Below are 20,282 nucleotides of genomic sequence, written 5' to 3' on the forward strand. Positions count from 1 at the left end.
AACCATGTTGGCTGCCCAGAAAAGTGACCTTGGAGGAGAGGGAAAGAGGAAGTTCTGCTGGGTGGGAAGGGGAGGAGACCAAAGAAGCCAGGATATGCGATATCCTGAGGCCTCTACAGCCTCCTTCCCTCCTACTCACTAGATGGGCTCAGAAGCCCATCTAGCAAAAAACACTAAAGACGGAAGATAGGGAGGCAAAGATCATCTTCCTCGCTCCTCCCGCTATGTAGGGCTTTGGATGACAGGAAGCCGCCAAGTTCAGAGGCTTCCAATCAACAAGGGCGCAACCCATAGGATTGTGTCCTTACAAACTCAGTCCTCTCTCATTTCAGAAGTGGTACACAGACCTACTGTATTAGAAACCAGTGCAAAAGTCCAAACCTTCGTTTATCACATGATACTAGTGGTGCTGTTCTTTGGATTCTAGCCATTCAGTTTATATACTCTAACATTCAAATTAAATGTATCCTATTATAACTCAGCATTACTTTGAAATAATTCAAGATAAGGTAATTAGATTTAAACAGATTTTTTAAAAGCCTATGCATCTCTTTATTAGTATTCTTCTACTATTTAATCCCACAGTTTAAGTGATATACTTGAAAGCATTCTCACTTCTGGCTGTGTAGTTGACCCAACAGAGACTAAGAGGTCCAACATGGAGAGCATGGCTCCAGGATGGATGATGACCGCATCCAAGCTTTGCAGAGGCACCGTTCCTTTGTGTGGCTTCAAATCAGCAGGATTTTTGGAAGGGAATACTGGAGGTGTTGAAGTAGAATGATATGCATGCCTAATGGTGAAAAGAAAAATATAACCTTTAAAACTCGCATACAACATTAAGCTTTTCTCCAAATATTTGGATTAAGTATGCCAAGGGCTTTGTGTTCATATTCTTCATCTACAAACAAACTACTAATCTTTTGTATTCACTTTCCATAATATAAGCTCCAGATCGTATCTCTTTTTCAGAGAAGGAATAGGCTGTGCCAGGGCATATACTAAATACAGCTTGCTGGCTTTTTCTTAGAAGATCAACTTAACAACAACAAAAAGTCCCTAGCATTTATGGTTACAGGGATAAGCCTGCAGGCATTATGGTGAGCTTTCTCCAGAAGGCAAATGGCAAAGAAGAGCCACAAATTATGTTTTTCAGTCTTATGAATTAGGGGCACTAGTTAGCCCAGCTGAACTGTACATTCAGCTGGTAACATGGCAACTTGTCTTGCGCCCAAGTATGTTTGGACCTAATGAATGTGAAATACTCCAGAAAGCACAGGATAAAATGGCCAATCTGGATTGAAATAGAAGTTTGCATGTAATTCCCACTTTGTGTTATATATGTTGTGAGCAATGTAACTATTTCTCTCCATGTCGGAACACTAGAAATATTTAGGAAGAGCAGAGGAGGCTGTCTCTTCCGATACCCTTGCAATTAACACCACATGAGATTATTCTTCAGGAGGATCTATATTTCTGGTAATTATAAAGTGCCACACATAAAAAAGTAACAAAGCAAATGTTTGCATGATACATGTTTTTGAAACTTAAATCTTTAATATATCCAAGTGCAGGCCTTTGAACCTTGCAGCGAGCATGCCTCCTTCACTGAAATCATCTCCTGTCACTGAAACCTAAAATGGCAGTTTTGTGTCAGAGAAATGTCTGAATCAGTCCAAAGAGTAACGTTTTGTGATATCACAGAAGCAACACTATGCCCATCAGGATAGCTGTGGTCAGGGATCCAGAATGTGAAGGCAAATTAAAACTAGAATATGGAAAATAGCTTTCACAAGCGCACAATATCAGGTGCATTATACTAGGACAGAACTATTTAGATCTAGTCCAATCTGACAGCAGCAGCTCCCAAGCAGAGAGGGAACTTTCCCTGTCATCTGCTACCTGGTCCTTTTAGCTGGACATGCCAGGGATCGAACCTGGGATCTTCAGCATGCAAAAGATGTGCTCAACCACTGAGGTATGATCTCATTTTAACACATCTAACACAAAGGATAATGGAGATGTGTGCCTTTCTTCAGAACTAGCTTGGTCAGTTCTAACTACAGTCAAGTCCAGAAATACTGGAACAAGGATAACTGTTTTGGCAGTTGGCCTCTGTACACCACCACAATGAAGTTGAAAGGAAACACACCCAGATGGGAGCCAAGTCAGGACTTTCAGCTGTAATTAAAGGGGTTTGACAAAAGTGGGGTATTAACCATTCAGGAAGGACAGCCAGTGGCATACACACACCCCATCGTTGGTGGCTCATAAGTCATGGAACAAACCAACATCATTTCAATCTTAAGGATCGCCTTTAATACCTGGATGAACATCCTTTGCAGTCAATGACTACCTGAAGTCTGGAACCCATGGACATGACCAAATGCCAAGTTTCCTCCCTCGAGATGCTTTGCCAGGCCTTTATTGCAGCTGCCTTCAGCTGCTGCTTGTTTGTGGGTCTTTCTGCCTTCAGTCTTGTCTTCAGGAAGTGAAAAGCATGCTCTATTGGGTTGAGATCAGGTGACTGACTTGGCCATTGAAGAACATCCCACTTCTTTGCCTTGAGAAACTCTTGGGTAGCTTTTGCTGTATGTTTTGGGTCATGATCCATCTGCAAGATGAAGTGGCGTCCTATCAGTTTGGCAGTATTCGGCTGAATCTGAGCAGAAAGCATAGCCCTATACACTTCAGAATTCATCCTGCTGCTTTTATCAGCAGTCAGGTCATCAATAAACACCAGTGACCCGGTTCCATTGGCAGCTATACATGCCCATGCCATAACACTGCCTCCACCATGTTTGACAGATGATGTGGTATGCTTTGGATCATGAGCTGTTCCTTTGCTTCTCCATACTTTTCTATTCCCATCATTCTGGTACAAGTTAATCTTGGTTTCATCAGTCCAAAGAATCTTATTCCAGAACTGGGCAGGCTTTTTTAGGTGTTTGCTGGCAAAGGCTAATCTGGCCTGTCTGTTCTTGAGCGTTACCAGTGGTTTGCACCTGGTTGTGAAGCCTCTGTATTTACCTTCATAAAGCCGTCTCTTGACTATAGATGTTGACAATGACATGCCTACCTCCTCAAGTGCGTTCTTGACGTGGCTAGATGTTGTGAAAGGGTTCCTCTTCACCATGAGCAGAATTCTGCAGTCATCCACTTTAGCTGTCTTCCGTGGTCTGCCAGGCCTTTTGCTGTTGCTGAGCTTGCCAGTTAATTCCTTCCTTTTCAGGATGTTCCAAACTATTGTATTGGCCACTCCCACTGTTTTTACTATCTCTCTGATGGGTTTGTTTCCTCAGCCTAATGATGGCCTCCTTCGCTCGCATGGACACCTCTTTGGACCTCATGTTGGGAATTCCAGTGAACAGCTACCAAAATGCAAATGTAACACTCAGAACCAGCTCCAGGCCTTTTATCTGCTTGATTGGTCATGGGGTACCCAGGAAACAGGCCACACCTGGCCATGCAGCTGCTTGTCAGCCATTCGTTCCATTACTTATGAGCCACCAACGATGGGGAGGGGTGTATGCCACTGGCTGTCCTTCCTGAATGGTTAGTGCCCCACTTTTGTCAAACCCCTTGAATTACAGCTGAAAGTCCTGACTTCACTCCCATCTGGGTGTGTTTCCTTTCAACTTCATTGTGGTGGTGTACAGAGGCCAACTGCCAAAACAGTTATCCTTGTTCCAATATTTCTGGCCCTGACTGTATAATAATGACTCATCAGAATAGCCCTGCAAACCTCCCCCAATAGTATCAACATCATTTAAGCACATTTAGTACATACTTGTCCCCAACCACATATACACCTCTCCTCACTCCAGTACTACTTTCACACCCACTCTCCATCACTAAAATGGTTGGCATATGCTCAATCTTGGCCAAAATTACAGATCAGCACATAGTGCTTTGAAGGCATTTAAAAGCCAAGACAGATTACAATGTGTTGATTCTATCAAAACAGTTCTATTGATTAAGAACCACCACAAAAGTGCCAGACACACTTGGATGTATATGTTTCCATTTTTTGTGGGTCACAATTTTCTTCAATAAGCAATAAAAAACAGATCACGTAGATGGGGGTGATTTTTCTTCAAGTCTTCCTTTGTGCATTTCCACTTTTAAGCTAGAGGTCTGCCACTATATCCCTGAATCTACAATTTATAATCCATCAAACCAAAATTTTATAAATTTCAGGGTAAGAAAGAATGATGAGGCTTCAAGGAACAGGTTTGCAGAGTGCCTTTTCCCCTAGAAAACAAATTCTGACATTATTGTAGTAGAAGCCAGCCCAACTAAATAGGCCACCAAACACTTGGTAACTATAAACATTAATGGGATACAGTTTTGTGCATTGAAAGAAGTGTTTTTTTAAAAAACCCCAGAGGTTTTTTCAACAGTTCTTTTATACTTGTTTATACAAATCTTAGCTAAAAACTCTTAAGGATGATTTTGTTGCTTCAGCTCTCAAAGGAATCTATATCCTCTCCAACTGAGCTGTTAAATACTGCTGGTAATGATCTGGAATTACATTTTTTTGCAGAAGTCATCAATACTTTATTGGGCTTAGTAAATATAGCAACATTCTCAATGTAGGAAACTTTTTTCATGAACAGTATATTATAAATGCTGCTTCCAAACACAGACAATATGGCTCCACAGGAACAGATTTTGAATAATCCCTTATTACATTTGAAATATTTTCACAATGTCTGTTAGATACAGGCTCGTATGTTTAAAAATTAATGTTTACCCCAACTGTCTCAAGAGTCTTTATGTATCACTACATATATGAAGTCAAGACAATCCGAGCCACAGTTAATGTCACTCCAGTGTACAACCGCCATAGTTAAGCATGGCGGGGGAAGGTGGGGAGAGAAGTCATGCTTATGAAGGGCAGGGGGGTAAGGAACCTACAGCCCACTCCCACTTGCATAATCACAGTTCAGGAATCACAAGTACTACATCTGTACTTGCCCTTAGCGTACTTTCCATTTTTCTAAGCAGAAATACACTGCTCCAGCATGTATGTAACATTCATAACCATAATTAGATCGCAAAAATGATGTGGGTTCATAACTCCTTTCTCCCTCCCTTCCATAGTTTACTTTAACCATGATGTAGTACTGCATCTGCATCAGCATTAATTATGGTTTACCTTATTCAAGTTCAAATCTGGGTGGGGGAGAAGAGGGATGAACACGGGATGATGTATGGGGATAAAAGACAAACCCATAGCATTCTCCTAGGCCCCATTTGCATTTAACAGAAGCAAATCATGGGTTAATTAACCCACAGTTAACCTAAGAACTAATCATAGGTTAATTATGGGTTGTTTAACTCATGATTAGTCCATAGAATGTGGGTTCACATGTCACAAATCAACCTCTGATCAGACCAATCGGAGGCTGATTGTAGCAGCCATATCAGGGGTCAGACTAAGTAGCCTCATGCAGTCTCATGCTTCATGTTCTTGCTGAGCTCTTTCTCCCTTGAATATATTGTTGTAAGCTGACGAGACACAGGAATTCCTTATCTTGTCAAAGGTCATACAGTTGTATATCTTGTTCTCTGCTGTTCTCTTCTGTTCTCTCCTTATCATGGCTACCCTATAACCCAGTTCTTGTATTATAAACAATAGTGCTAAGAGAAGAAATGTTAAGGATTGCAACCCCATGCGGGAGGGGGAGGAGGAGCCGTTTCATATGTGTCACAATGTCTATAAAACCAATGTGCTAATGTAAATCGGGGCTTCTGGCTCTTTGGAAACGATTCCAGCCTTAAGCCCGCGCGTTAAATAAAGAATCTCTTTTTCCTTCACTCCGTGGTCTCTCTGACTCTGGGTTCTGCAACATAAATGGTGCCGTGACTCGGATGTGGCAGGCTCTGAGCCAGACAGGTGGCAGTTGCCTGCTCTTGATCGCCGCACCGGGAAGACGAGCTCGGCGCATGCCTCCCTTTCTTGGCGCCACCGACCTTTTTGTCGAGTGAATGGGAGAAAGCCTGCACTGGGATCGCCCAAACGGCAGCGAGCAGCAAGAGAACCTTGGGAAGCGGAGGAAGGAACTTGAGCCCTGCCTGTATCGCAGCTGCAATTGAGTTGAAACCCACATTGGAAGCCTTCAGGAGAAAGGCAAGTATATGGGAAAAAGAGGGCCCCGCCTTTAGGGAGAAAGGCCACTGGGCAGAAAAAAAGAGGGCCCCGCCTTATGAAGAAGGTCAGTGTTGGTGGTATACGTATACAAAAGAACCTACTCCTTGCGGGTAGAAGGGGGGCCTGATCACACCCCCGAGTGGGCGCCAGTACCTAGCACGCCAGTACTCAGTAGGAAGCTGAGGAAGCTGGGGAAGCCGTTTTCCGCTCTGGTAAAAAGTGGGAAAAGTGGGTGGCAGGGACATATGGATGTAGTGGAGAGATTGATGATTGTGTGAGTGGCTACTGCGGTTTCTGAAGCATACCGTTGACCGTCCGGGTGCCCAGGCCAGTAGCAAAGTGCGTGGTGTGAAAAATCCTCTTGTGTCGGCCAGTGAGACCCCTTACTCACTGACCAATTCCCATTCCCTAATTGTGTCTGTCTTCAATTTAGGAGGGAGGCTATGGGTGGTGGGGGAAGCAAACCTTGCACCCCCTTGAGATGTATGTCAAACAAAGAAGGAAAAAGGTTTTTTTAAAAAGATTCAGAATAGAAAGAGAAAACAGCAAAAAGCTCAAGGTCGAGCTGAGAGGAAAAAAAACAAGATCTGAGGCTGTTAATTAGAAAAATGTTGCAGGACAGTCTGGCTTTTAACAAAGCGTGGGAGCGTGAGAGTGTGAGGCCAAAGAAGTAGCTGTTAGCCTAGCGCGCCGAGAGAGGGGGGGCAGGAAAATTGCCCACAACGTTCTGAGTTGTGCAACATCATCACCTCGCCTAATTGAGATGAAATCCCTAAGAAATGGAAACTGAAAATGAAGACCCAGAAGATGAAGGCAAAATAGAAAATAAAGGTGAAGAATCAGCCCCCAGAGCACAGGCTAGACCCCTCTTCGAGTGAAAAGTGTGCCATAAGACTGTCCCAAAGCAGAATGAAGCAGAAAGACCATGTTGAAGATCTCTGTCAAGGTAACCGTGTTTAGCTTTGAACTGTGTTAAAATTGCATAGAGCCTGTAGCTACTGACCATCAGCTATATGATTTCTGAAGAGCGTAACCATTAAGCTTTTGCCGTGGGATTCCCTGCAATGAAGAAATCTCACTGATTTGAGTGTCCAGTGTTACACTGCCTAAGTGTGTGTGCTAAAGAGACCGAGAAACCAGACAGCATGTTCCTGGCCAAGCCAAAATCACGCTACTGCCATGCTCCTGGAAGCTGCAATAAACTGTGTAAGCTGGGAGACCCAACCTGATTGAGAAGAAAAGAAGATATTGGAGCAACTGTCTTAAAAAACAATGAGATCTGTGTAGCTGGCTGGCTGACGCTGTCAGTGATGTTACAACTTTAAATTAAGACTGTTTTCCTGTTTGAGACCCCAGCGAAGAAAGCTGAACCGAGTTATTTGTTGCCCGTGCCAAAGCAAGAATTTGGCTGCCCTGTACCTCATCGTGTCCTGTTTTAAGCTTGGGATTTACAAATACAAACAAACTGAGAAGCTTGCCTTTGAAGTCCTGCAAATCACCCCACCGCCTCCACGAAGATTAATGGCTGCCTGAAAAATGCAAGTATAAGGCGATGCCCATCACCCCCCAGCGTCCTGAGTTTCGGCACTCAGTGTTTCAGTGCTTTCGTGTACCAGGTTAGAAGAAAAAAAAAAAAGAGTAAGTTTTTTAAAATGTCTGTGAGAGAACCTGACAGAAGTAAAATAAAATTTACAGAGGAGTTGCCCAAGTTAAAGCATCATGGCTAGAGAGCTGAGCTGTGCCGCTCTGTTTAAACAGAAGCCTTGCTAAAAAGTTAAAGGCCCTTGTCTGTCAGAAGGGGTGTAGGGCCACACTTTCCCTTTTTAAACTGATGCAAAAGTGGAGAGCCTTTGCTGGAAACATCGCATATTCATTGCCCAGAGCCTTCACTGTTTGCCTCCATCATCATCTGGGCTTTTTAGAGACACTCTGCACATGAACTAAAATTTTAAATTGTCAAAGACTTGCCATGGACAGTGCTGTGAAGCTTTTGATAAACTTGAACTCTCATCGCTGTGGACCATGTGTCTGTGTTTGTAGTCAGCTCAGTGTACAGCAGGCTGAGTTTGATCTGTGACTTTTAGATTTCCTTTTGCCAGAATTCATGCAGCATAGAGTTGCCGATGCAAAAATGGTGACCTAGAACTCTGCGTGTGTGGGTATGCCCGTCCCTTGATTTTAATGAGCCCTGAGCTTTCAGCCAGAAGAGCAGTATAATTGCTGGATCTGCTCCATCATGCCTTACCATGCAAGAAGTGTTTTCCATTCATTGTGTTAAATTGCAGAAAAAGTTTGTTGTATATATTTTATGATTTCTTAGATATCATAAAATATATGTGATATTTGCAGATTAGTGTTAGTTGCAACTCCAAATAATACTAAGTGTGGTTCCCAATGGATGACGAGGAGAAAAGACAAAGTCAAGTAGAAGAAAGACAAAAGCAAGTAAAAAAGAAGGAATAGAGAAAGTAGCAGACAGATAGAGAAGAGAGAAAAAAAGAAGAAAGAAAAGGCAAGAGGCAAAGAAAAAACATTTATAAAAAAGAAGCGTGGCCATAGTTGCCCCCAGGGTAAATTAAAAGCAGCTGATTGTGCCTGGAGCTTATTACCTGGGGTAAAGTAGCCACAATAATGTAATAGTTCTTTAAGATGAAGAAAATGTAACTAGAAGGAGAAGAAGAGCCTATCCCAAATGTGTGTCATTGGGACTAGTGTAAGGCAGAAAGGTTTAAGTGAGTAAGTTTAACTTGAAAAAGACAAATAAAGAGACAAGGCTGGTGCATGGAGCAGAAAGTTTTATATAAAAAGTTTGAAACATGATCTGCAATACAGGCAGATCAGCAAAGAAAAAGAAAGCAAAAGAAAGAAAAAATTTGTCTTCCCATACTAATAAATAAAAAGTGTTATCAAGCACTTTGGGAAGCGAAGTTGTTTACAGGAAGCTGTGCCTGAGAACCAAACACTTCTAGCCTATGCTGAAAATGCTTGCTAGTGTTGTGCTGCCTCATGGGTAACATGTATAGTATAAAAACCCATTTAGTGCAATAGCTCGTGGTTCAGAGAAGCTGTCTGATCCAAAAATTAAGTACGCCTGTGTGCTGTAAGTTACCCAATAAAGTCTCCTTGTAAGTAACCCCCCCCTGCTGGAATCCCAAAACACAAGTTGGGCTAGAGCGCCTCACCCAGTATCAAACCCTGCTGTTAAAAGCCATGAAAGCAGGTATGAAGAAGTCAATTAATATGACCAAAGTGTCTAAAGTGCTGCAAGGTGCCACCGAGGCCCCAGAGCGTACTTGGAGCGTCTTTCAAATGCCTATCGCCAGTACACCCCCCTCGACCCAGAGGCCCAAGAAGACATAAACGAAAAAAGAAAAGAAGAAGACCCGGCAGAGGCAGAAGATTCTTAAAAAAAGAACCAGTGTGCCCAGTGTGGACAAGATAGACATTAGTGGCATGAATGCCCAAATAAAATAAATCAAATACACAAAGGAGAAAACCAAAGGGGCCAGAATGGGCGAAGAGGGAGACAGCTTGAGAGGGGCCGTGATATTGACTGTGAGGGGCCGTGACATTGACTTCATAATTGACACTGGAGCAGCATCAAGAGCAAGCAAACGTTAGCCTTAAACAAGAAGTCCAAACACTGAGCAAAGGTCTTCAAGCCCAGCGTCGCTTTGTCTTAAAAAAATAAGCCCCCAATTCCCATCACAGAAGTTCATCCTTTCCAACCAAGAGTTAAAGTATGAGTTAAAGAGGGAAAAATAACCCTTTGACTCCCAGATAGAGAAGACTGAAAACTGTCATACTTTCCACCCCCGCAGCTATGAAAGCAGCTAGAATTAAACCCTGGATACATTGGACACGAGTCAAGAGAGCGAGAGGGGGAAAGTAGACCATAAACAGAAATCCTGAAAATCCTTTAAAAATCATTCTGAAAAAGCAGTAAGAAGACTCAGGCTAGACCTTACTGTGGACACACCGGGAAACTGTCCCCCTGCGTATGGTCAGACCTGCAACTGGAGAATTGAAGAAGGGGACTAGACCCTACTGCAGCTTGCCAGGTGAATAGCTGCCCAGCGTACGGTCAGATCCCAAAGAAGATCAAACATGCGTGTTGTAGTGTTAGTAGTGTTGCATTGTGTTTCCTTAATAAGGTGCAAAAAGGGGGGTCTGCCCTTGGAAAAAGAAGTTTGTCCCAGTGATTTGCTGATAATTACTGGCTTCACCTGGCTAACATCACTAGAGTAAAACATTTTTGTTTGCCAAAAGGTATACCTGCAGACAGGCTTATTAGCTCTTGCTTAATACCTGTCTGTAGACATCCTGGGAAAATTCAAAAAGATACCATGTTAAAAGTTTATGGTGTAAGTTTAACTTATTCCCAAAATGCTAATTGGGGCGTGGTTGCAAAGATCCTACCCCCTACAGAGTTCACTCTATGCACCCCCATCATTGCTGAAACAAATGCTACGTGTGCACAAATGCTTAATTCTCAAAATTTTTTCCAGAAAATACAAAGCTATCCCTGGCCCCCTTCCACTGTAATAAAATTCAAAACATATCTTTTAATGATGCCCACATACTTTTGCCTCATGGATAGTTTTAGACATGTAATTCCCGCACTTGGTCATTCATTCCTGCCAACTTGTCTGATAACCACCCATGTTGCCTCAGCCGCCAATTGAACTGGTGCCAATTCTTCCCCTGTAGCCCGAGAAAATCCGTCAACGGCAGCCTCGAGCACTCCAACTAACTAAAAATTGTAATAGTCATGTGCAGTTATATTTTGACTCAGAAAAATTGGCCTTAGCAATGTCACTGGTTAAGGTTCCAGGTTTAGCCGTGGCTGATGGTCTGGAAATCAACCGGTTAGCTTGCAGCTTAGCCAAAAGCATAAATGCCACCTCACAAGCATTGTCATTGTTAAATAAAAAGCTGCGTGATCTAAGAGGTGCAGTTCTAGAAAATAGAGCTGGTATAGATTACCTCTTCCTTCTTCATCATTTAAGTTGTGAGACACACCAAAAGCTCTGTTGTTTTAACTTAACTGATAATGGCAATGCTGTAAATAAACAAATCAACAAGCTGCACAATATAGTAGCTTACAAAACAATAAAACAAAACAATTAGCTCAATTAGTTAACCCCTTGGCTTCCAGATCTTAGCTAGCTTGAAAGCATTGTTCATCCTAATTCTACCAGTATTGTTCATAAAAGTTCTGTTATGTCTCTGCGTTCCTTGTCTTATGCGCTGTTTAACCAATCTGTTTTATGTCTCAGCTAATAAAACTGCTGCCCTCTATGCTCTAATAGCCCAACAAGAGGCTAAGTAATATGTATGTCACAAAAAGCTTTGTATAGTTATCAGTAATGCTATAATTGTAATGAAATTATGCATTTAAGGGGGGAATGTAGCAGCCATATCAGGGGTCAGACTAAGTAGCCTCATGCAGTCTCATGCTTCATGTTCTTGCTGAGCTCTTTCTCCCTTGAATATATTGTTGTAAGCTGACGAGACACAGGAATTCCTTATCTTGTCAAAGGTCATACAGTTGTATATCTTGTTCTCTGCTGTTCTCTTCTGTTCTCTCCTTATCATGGCTACCCTATAACCCAGTTCTTGTATTATAAACAATAGTGCTAAGAGAAGAAATGTTAAGGATTGCAACCCCATGCGGGAGGGGGAGGAGGAGCCGTTTCATATGTGTCACAATGTCTATAAAACCAATGTGCTAATGTAAATCGGGGCTTCTGGCTCTTTGGAAACGATTCCAGCCTTAAGCCCGCGCATTAAATAAAGAATCTCTTTTTCCTTCACTCCGTGGTCTCTCTGACTCTGGGTTCTGCAACAGATTATACAAAGTGGAAGTGACACATGCCTGGAACACACCACAAGTCATAGGTTACTTAACCCATCATTTGTCACCATTACATGCAAACAGAGTTCCTGTCTATTAATCAAATCTGCAGGAGTTCCCATCAGGTCAGCAATGAGAAATGCTATTGAAATTTAAAAATGAGAAGATGCTTCTATAACATTTTCAGGTGAAGTATTTTTGTTGTTTAATATTTTAAGATCAAAATGGAGAAAGAAACCATGAAACTAACTTGCCCCATAATATAACCAACTGCTCTTTATTTTTCTTCTTTATTTTTCTTCTTAATTTTTTAAGCCTTTTAAAGCAATCTTAAGAAACTATACTCTGTGCTCAAGGGCAATAACTTTGAGGAAACTAAGGGAGCAATCCTATGTGGATAGATGGCCGCCTCCGAACTCGGATTGCACCTATCCAATGCACGGCGGGAGGAGCGCAGAGGGGATCCTCTCCTCCGTGCTCCAGCCGCCCTACACTTGCAGCTAGATGGTAAATTTTGGCTGTCTAGCCATGGGATATCAGAGCGTGGGGGTGGGGAGGCTGGACGACACATAGGAAGTGTTGTACTGGCACTTACGAACTCCCAGGAACGCCCCCTTTCCCCCTGCTCTGCGCTGCTCTTACGAGCAGGCAGTGCGGGGACGATCTGCGCCACCTGTGAGGCGGTGGGGGAGGGCGAGGGGAGGCATTTCCCAGAAACCAACCAATCCTATGGCCGTCTAGCTGCTGTCTAGTGGCCACAGGACTGTGCCCTAAGTGACCCTTAAATTCAACCATCAGAGAAATGCCCCAGATAATATCTGCCAACTCTGTCATCCATGCCAAAGTGACAAACATGAGAAAATGACAGAAGGGGTGTCGGGGGAGAGGGGTGCTAATGGCAAACTACTAAGTGACAAAAGACAGGAGGATATTAAAAAGAAGTATTTATAGCTGTGTCATTATTCTCATAATTATTATCCAAAATTAGTAAGAAGATCCGAATGAAATTCAAGTTCAAAATGATCATAAAATAATACCTTAGCTTGCTCCTTAGTTTAAGTAGTAACAAGAAGGAGAAGTGGCAATATGAAGGGTTAAAAAAAAGTAGACAGGCACACTCCCAATACTGATAGAAAAGAGGGATTTCCCATGGATAGTTTTCATGTTTATCCCACTATTCCTTCAAGGAACTCAGGGGTGGTATTCATGGTCAGTCCGACTTGCCTTTTTAACATCACAACATTCCCGTGAGATAGGTTAGGCTGAGAGAAAGCAACTATCCTAAAGACATGCAGCAAGCTTCATGCCCATTGGGATCTGAACCTATGTCTCCTTGGTCAAAATCCAAGGGAAGTATTCAGTGCTATAAGAGCGCTAGCGCTAATTATCTTGAGCTGGCATAAATCGATGCCAAGACAACGTCCTTAGCACTTGCTAAGCAAACGAGAAAACTGGCAATTTGCTGCCAAAATTTGGTGGCAAATAACTGCCTTTTCCCTTTGCCCAGCAAGCGCTAATGGCATTGCACTAGCATTTGTTTACACTAGTGCAACATCATTAATGATAGCGCTGTGACAGCACTGAAAACTACCCCTACACTCTATCTACTACACCAATCTGGCTCAATACAGAATTGCACACACAAAATAGGCTTCTACAATCTACACAATTCACTAGAATACATGTTTCATACAATTTCCAGAGCCTCAAACTGTCATAATGTCTTCTTCTACACAATAGAAGACATAATCCCTTTTGAACTGACTGCCTCATTTGATACCATAATCTCAGGTGTGGGGAAACGTATCTTCTTGTGGCTTTGAAACATGCAGTACACGTCCCTCGTCTGATCCAGTTTGATCCCACAGCTGCAATCTGAAATGTTACTGTCCACTCTACCATCACAGTGTTCCAACACATAATTCTAATGCATGTGTAGAAAGTGCCTTAAAAACGTCATTTCACCATGAGAATAGCACTGCGGTGCTCTCTCTCATGGCAGTTGTTGCGAGTCGTGCAACAACACAATCCAGTCAAAATATGTACTTGAATATCTTCTTATCTTCCTTTATTTTGGCTATACATTGCCAAATAGGAGACAAAGCTTACCAACGTATTTGCCCAATTATTCCAAAGTGGCACTCAAGTAAATATGAATTTGCTAACTGGCCAGCAAATTAACAAATCTTGAAGAACATAGAAAGACAATAACAGACATCACTTTGAGGTACATAACAAAATACACCCAACAAAAATGTGAAGCCAATAGAAAGTGCAGCTTCTCTTTAAAAGGATCAGTACCTTTTCCTGGACAAAGCTGGTGTGCCCCAAGGAGAGGGGAGAGAAGACTCATTTGTCAGGCAAGGAGGGATCTGTTCAGCACGACTACAGACAAAACAGACATGGAGGGGATAGAGAGGTTAGAAAAGAAAACAAGAGGCTGGAAGCTTTGTTAGTTTTACAGTTTCACCAGTAGAAATAAATTTTGCAGAATTAGCCATAAAAAAGGACAGAGAGAACACATGACGTAAAAACGACGACATACAAAGCAAGCAGTTCTGTTTTGTCTTTTGTTTTTTAAAAAAACCTCTTGCATTTCTGAGGGAAACTGTTAGTTTGAGTTGTAAACAATCTGCTTCTACACAGCCTGACACCTTGAAACAAACCTTGAGGTTATATGCAGATCTGAGACTGGTAACAGAAGATCAGGTTTACAATATAAGCAGATATGATTTTCACCTGCAGGACTAACAGAATACCCTTAGGAAGTCTGAAAAAATTATTGATGTTAAAGGTATAGAAGGGAGGAAGGAGAGGCAATTAATTAAGAACTGGAAAGACAAAAGGGATTAAAAATACTTATGCAACAAAGTTAACCCAGAATCTTTAAATTCCAGTATTATCCAGTACCAGAGAGTATCACCCAATTCTAGCAATTAGAAATCTGAAAATACTTTTAGTCTGATTCGTTAAATCACAACAATATATTTTTTTTAAAAATTAACATTTATGAGAAATATTTAACAACAGCAGGGAACATTTAAATTACTGTTGAAGTTTGAATGAAAAGTCAAGATACCTTTACAAAGTCTTATGTAATATGAAGAATTATAGGTGAGGGATACTTCCTGCATCAATCTTCCCCAAAAGCAACAGAGCTGGTAAGGTTACAGAACATACTAGCATCAAAAAGCTATAAGCTCAACTTATTATTTTCCAAGAGGAAAAACCATAGCAAACTAGTATGCTGTGTTCTATTTAAATGCATCAGTTTGGTTTACAGTCCTAATATTATTACCTATTAAATACACATTCTACAATCAGCCAGAAGTCAAATACTGCTGAATATTTTAATATATGAATAAGAAGCCTAATTAACTTTAAAAAAAATAAAATTTCCTTACATTCCAATGTCATTTGAAAATTATACATAAAATTCTGAGCCTGCATTTAAATGGGCCAGATGCTGGATCTGAGCTACAGAACAGAATGAAAAACAAGAAACCCCTCCATAACAAAATATGGAGTAAAGTAAACATATGGCCCTTCCTTGGATGATCCAAATGTTATTAATGAATGGTGACAAACCATGAGGTAAATATATGGTTGACCAGATGCAAAGAGGGTAGGGCTCCTATGCCTTTAAAAGTTGCATAGATGACGGAAATTTGGCATAAGCAACTTCTGCTCAACTAGCCAAAATTCCAGCTTTGATACAACTATTGAAGGCAAAGGAGCCCTAACTTGCTTTGCTTATACTGCTAGAAATCAGATCCTCTCCCCAAACCAACCCCTTTTCTGTACTGTGATTTTGCGATTGCAGAGACAATAAATGACTGACCATGAGGTGCTAAGGACTAGAAAAAATGGTTGGCAATTGTCAATCTCAGAAGAAAATAAGAGTGAATAATATACTAAGGAAACATCAAGCCACGTAACTGAGAGATGATATTCCCAAATAACTGCATATTTAGGACCCCACCCCAAACTTCACAAAGCATACCTGTCAAAAGAGTCTGTAGCTACTTTGTAGAGGTAAATAAAGAGTTTGCTGCAATGCCTTAAAGTGGGTGACACAGAATCCATGGAGATGAGGTCATCTTCCAACAGTCTTCGAAATGGCTGGGTATTTGAGGGGAAGATGTTCAAAGGGCTTATTTTCTTGGAGTCTGAGAAGCAGCCAAGCAACCTCACAGCATCAGCCAGCTTTTCGTACTGGATCTCTGTTCTGAAGAAGTGTGAGTTGGCTGGCTCATAACGCATTGCTGCAGTCAAGGTGCAGAGCACAGTGTGGAGCAGTTCGAAGACTTGGTTCTGGTTCACCTTCTCCCAGCCATTCTTAGGTGGAGAGCACAAGGATCTTTCCATGGCAACAAGTAATGATGTGACATACACAAATCCGCCAACTTTTCTGAAAACTGTTCTTGTGCGATGACTCTCTTTCAGAACAGACAGCAGGGCCTACATGGATATTTAAACAAGACAAAATAAACAGGACACCACGGAGACCAACTGTTCTAAATGTTGCAATGCCAAAGATTTCTAAACTTTATTTGAAGCATCTGGACACAGAAGTTAAAGAATTTCTCTGGACAAATCTCTTGACTATTAGTCAGGTTTCCTGCATCAATACAAAACATTTTGGAGTGGTGAACTCGTCACATTAAATCAGCTTCAAGATTCATTAGAAACAGAATCTCTCTCTCTCTAACACACACACACACACACGTGCCTGTAACTCTATGCTTAAGGGAACCTACGCAGGATCAAGCGCACAGGATCCATTCATCAGATGATCTGACATAAATATAAAAAAAAAGTTCAAGGAAGCTTCTTCCACCAATGAAGTTAAAACTCAAGCACAGTTCCTTGACATACTCAAGCACAGGGAACTTAAGAAAAGCCACACCAAATCAGGCCAAAGGCCTATCTGGTCCAGCATTGTTTCCATAGTGGCCAACCAGATATCTATGGGAATTCCACAAGCAGGACATGAGTGTAGTAACAGCATCCTGTTCATGTTCCCCACCAACTGGTATTCAGAGGCCTGCTGCCTCTGATACTGGGGGTAATATCCAGCCATCAAGGCTAGTAGCCACTGATAGCCTTATCCTCCATTTATTTGTCTACTCCCCTTATAAAGCCATCCAAGTTGGCAGCCAGCAGTACATCTTGTAGAAGCTAATTCTATAATTTAGCTATGGGCTGTGTGAAGTAGTACTTCCTTCACTGGATGTCCCCGGGTTCTAGCAATTCTGAGAAGGAAGAGTAAGAGGCCCCAGCAGAGGATGATGCCCAGTTCCTTCCAGGGTCCACATCACAACAGGGGCCTCAGTCCATGGAGGAGCCTGCTAAGGTCCCAGCCACTCAGAAAGAAGGGGACTCTGCCTCAGAGGAGGAGGCTGAGCACCCTCCAAGTCCCAGCTGTCGACAGTACCAGAGGAGGCAAGCCCAACTCAGGGAACCTCAACCAAGTGCCAGCCTGCAGCAGAAATTTATTCGGGAGGAAAGGGGCTGTTCATAAGCAGGGCTTTGACCAGAGAGCTCTAATGTGCTGCAGCTGAGCCCTGGGTGGGGCAATAGGCACTGCTGTTAAAAGAGCCAGGACCCAGTTTAAAGCAGGACAACACTATGCATAATTTAAACACCTCTACCATGTGTTTCCCCCACACACAGACACACTCATCTTTTTTCTAAGCTACAAAGCCCAAAACATTGTAATCTTTACTCATACGGGAGTTGCTCCAGCCCCTGATCATTTTGGCTGCCCTTTTCTGGATCTTTTCCAGCTGCAATATTCTTTTTGAGGTGTGGTGACAGCATAGATTTCTATAAAGCCTTTATGATTTTGGCAAGTTTTATTTTGCATTTTATTTTTATTTCTGCAACTGTTGCACATTGAGCTGCCTTTGAAGATGGTTCCAGAATTGCAGCTAGTGCAGAATTTGGCGGCCAAGTTGTTGACTGAGGCTAGACGATGGGAACATATAAGCCCAGTCCTGTCTTGTCTGCACTGTTTGCCAATTCATTTCCAGGCCAAATTCAAAGTGTTGGTTTTACCCTATAGAGCATCTCAGTACCCCACTACCTCAAGGACCACCTCTCCCTAGTCCGAAAGGTCAGCTTCAGAGGCCCTTCTCTGTGTGCCCCCTCTGAGGTGTGCTCATGGGGTGTCAGTACAAGAACAGACCTTTTCTGTGATAGCCCCATGTTTATGGAACGCTCTCCCCAAGGAAGCTTGTCTGGTGCTGACACGGTCATCTTTTTTGGAGCCAGGCAAAGAAGTACTTATTTTCCCAGGCATTTGGACATTAGTTATGGCCCAATTGTTGTGGGTTGCTTTTGTGATATTCATTCTAAGCTGTGAGCAGCAGGAGATGTTGTGTATTTATGGATGAACACTTTTCATATTGTATTGTTTTTAGTATATGTTTTCTGGTATTTCTTTTTGTTTGTATTATTGTGCTGATTATGGTTTATACTGATTTTGAGTTGTTGTTTTCTTTTATTCTTCTTCCTGTTATATTAACCATGGATTTCTGTATTGTGTGTGTGTAAATCGCTTCAAGATGGCTTTTTGCGGTGGGAAGCAATGCATAAATTTAATTCATCATCATCAATTCTTTTCTTAATGATCCCAAATACAGAATTTGCTTTTTTCACAGCAGCTGCACACTAAGTTGATGTTTTCAAGCTATCCACCACAATCTCATGATCCCTTTCCTTGTCAGTCACCACCAGCAAAGACCTCACCAGCTTATATGTAAAGTAGGATTCCCCCGCCCCCCCAATGTGTATCATTTTTCACTTGATTTAATTGTATTTGCCATTTTAAATGCCCATTGCCCTGGTTTGAAGAGCTCCTTTTGCAGCTCTTCACTATCCCTTTTTGTTTTAGCCACCCTAAATAATTTGGTGTTGTCAGTAAACTTGACCACCTGACTGCTCACCCCAGATAATTTATGAAGTTAAAAATCACCAGTCCCAATAGAGATCCTTGGGGACAAGGGGTACTATTTACATTCCTCCATTGTGAGAATTGACCATTTATTACCAATTTCTGCTTTCAGTTCTTTAATGAGTTACCAATCTATAAAAGGACCTCTCCTTTTATTCCATGACTTCTCAGTTTGTTCAGGAGTCTTTGATGAGGAGTTTGAGGAGCCTTTTGGAAATCCAAGTAAACAATGTCTACTGGATCATCTCTACCCAAATGCTTGCTGACACTCTCAAAGAACTCTAAAAGGTTAATGAAACAGAACTTACCATTGCAGAAGCCATGCTGATTCTTCTTCAACAAGACTTGTCCTTCTATCTCTTTAATAACTGTATTTGTAATAATGCTTTCCACCATAGCTAGCCAACCTGTAACTTCCTGGATCCCTTTTTAAAAATTGGCATATATTGGCCACTTTCCAGTTATCCAGTATAGAGGCAGATCTTACGGACATTTTACATATTTTTCTTTGAAGAACCTTGCACAACCCCGTTGCATAAATGTGGTTGAGCAAATGTCCCCCAGCACCACCTTCTGGAACCTGCCCCCACACCCAGGATCTGAAACCTGGCAGACCTCAGCACCATGTCTCAAACCACTTCCATCTGTTCAGGTAGGGAATCTGTCCAGTCATAGGATGGACAACATCCAGTCTATTCCGTGTGTCCAGCACCACAAATATTCAGAATTAGAACCCTTCTTCCTGTCACCAAACACACTCAAGCACACACCAGTCCTCTGTCAATTTTTCAAATGGTTTTAGTTTTTAAATTGCATGGGTTTTAATGGAAGCACTGGGTTGAACAACTGATGTGAGACACTTTGGGAACTTGGGTCAAAAATAGGACACAAATCTAAGAAATAAATAAAAAGGTGAAGTTGCCTTATTATGTACGAGCCAATGTAGGAAGATAGGAACAAATTTGTGATGTATGGGAATGATAACCATAGAGATATTATGCCATACTTTGTCTTTCACAATATTTACCTTGTATCAATTTTGATTTAATAAAAAGTTTGGAAAATAAAATACACAATAGCAGTTCTATAAACTGTATAAAGCTGTGGAACCAAAGAAGATGCAATACAGAAGCTATCCAAAAAGACAAGAGTAATGGGAAATGGCTGCAGGCCATTTCTGTTGTATGTTAGCAAATACATCCTAATCAGGAGATCACTAGGCAACGAGAGAAGTTGTCTGTGCAGATTCTGGAAGCTTCATTAATCTGAATTATATTTTTCAGAGAAGTCGTATAATCTCAAGAACTTTA

The 20,282-nt window shown here is 41.8% G+C and overlaps 1 protein-coding gene across 5 annotated transcripts in view; it reads right to left on the reverse strand.

Annotated features, from left to right (window-relative positions):
• Positions 1 to 20,282, reverse strand: part of WDFY3 (WD repeat and FYVE domain containing 3) — a 213,466-nt gene that overhangs the window by 92,921 nt on the left and 100,263 nt on the right. For 3 of the 5 annotated variants that reach the window (XM_084855546.1, XM_084855544.1, XM_084855548.1), the window contains 2 exons: positions 16,018 to 16,475; positions 616 to 793 (listed from right to left, as the gene is read on the reverse strand). In XM_084855546.1, the coding sequence (XP_084711672.1) occupies positions 616 to 793; positions 16,018 to 16,475 (636 nt within the window). Of the gene's footprint in view, positions 1 to 615; positions 794 to 14,315; positions 14,400 to 16,017; positions 16,476 to 20,282 lie in introns of all 5 variants that reach the window. The other 2 variants (XM_084855549.1, XM_084855547.1) reach the window with 1 other exon arrangement.

This window comes from Heloderma suspectum, chromosome 5 (genome assembly GCF_057233095.1).
Source record: "Heloderma suspectum isolate Gila_16-S chromosome 5, 16-S_ref, whole genome shotgun sequence".
Classification (NCBI taxonomy): domain Eukaryota; kingdom Metazoa; phylum Chordata; class Lepidosauria; order Squamata; family Helodermatidae; genus Heloderma; species Heloderma suspectum.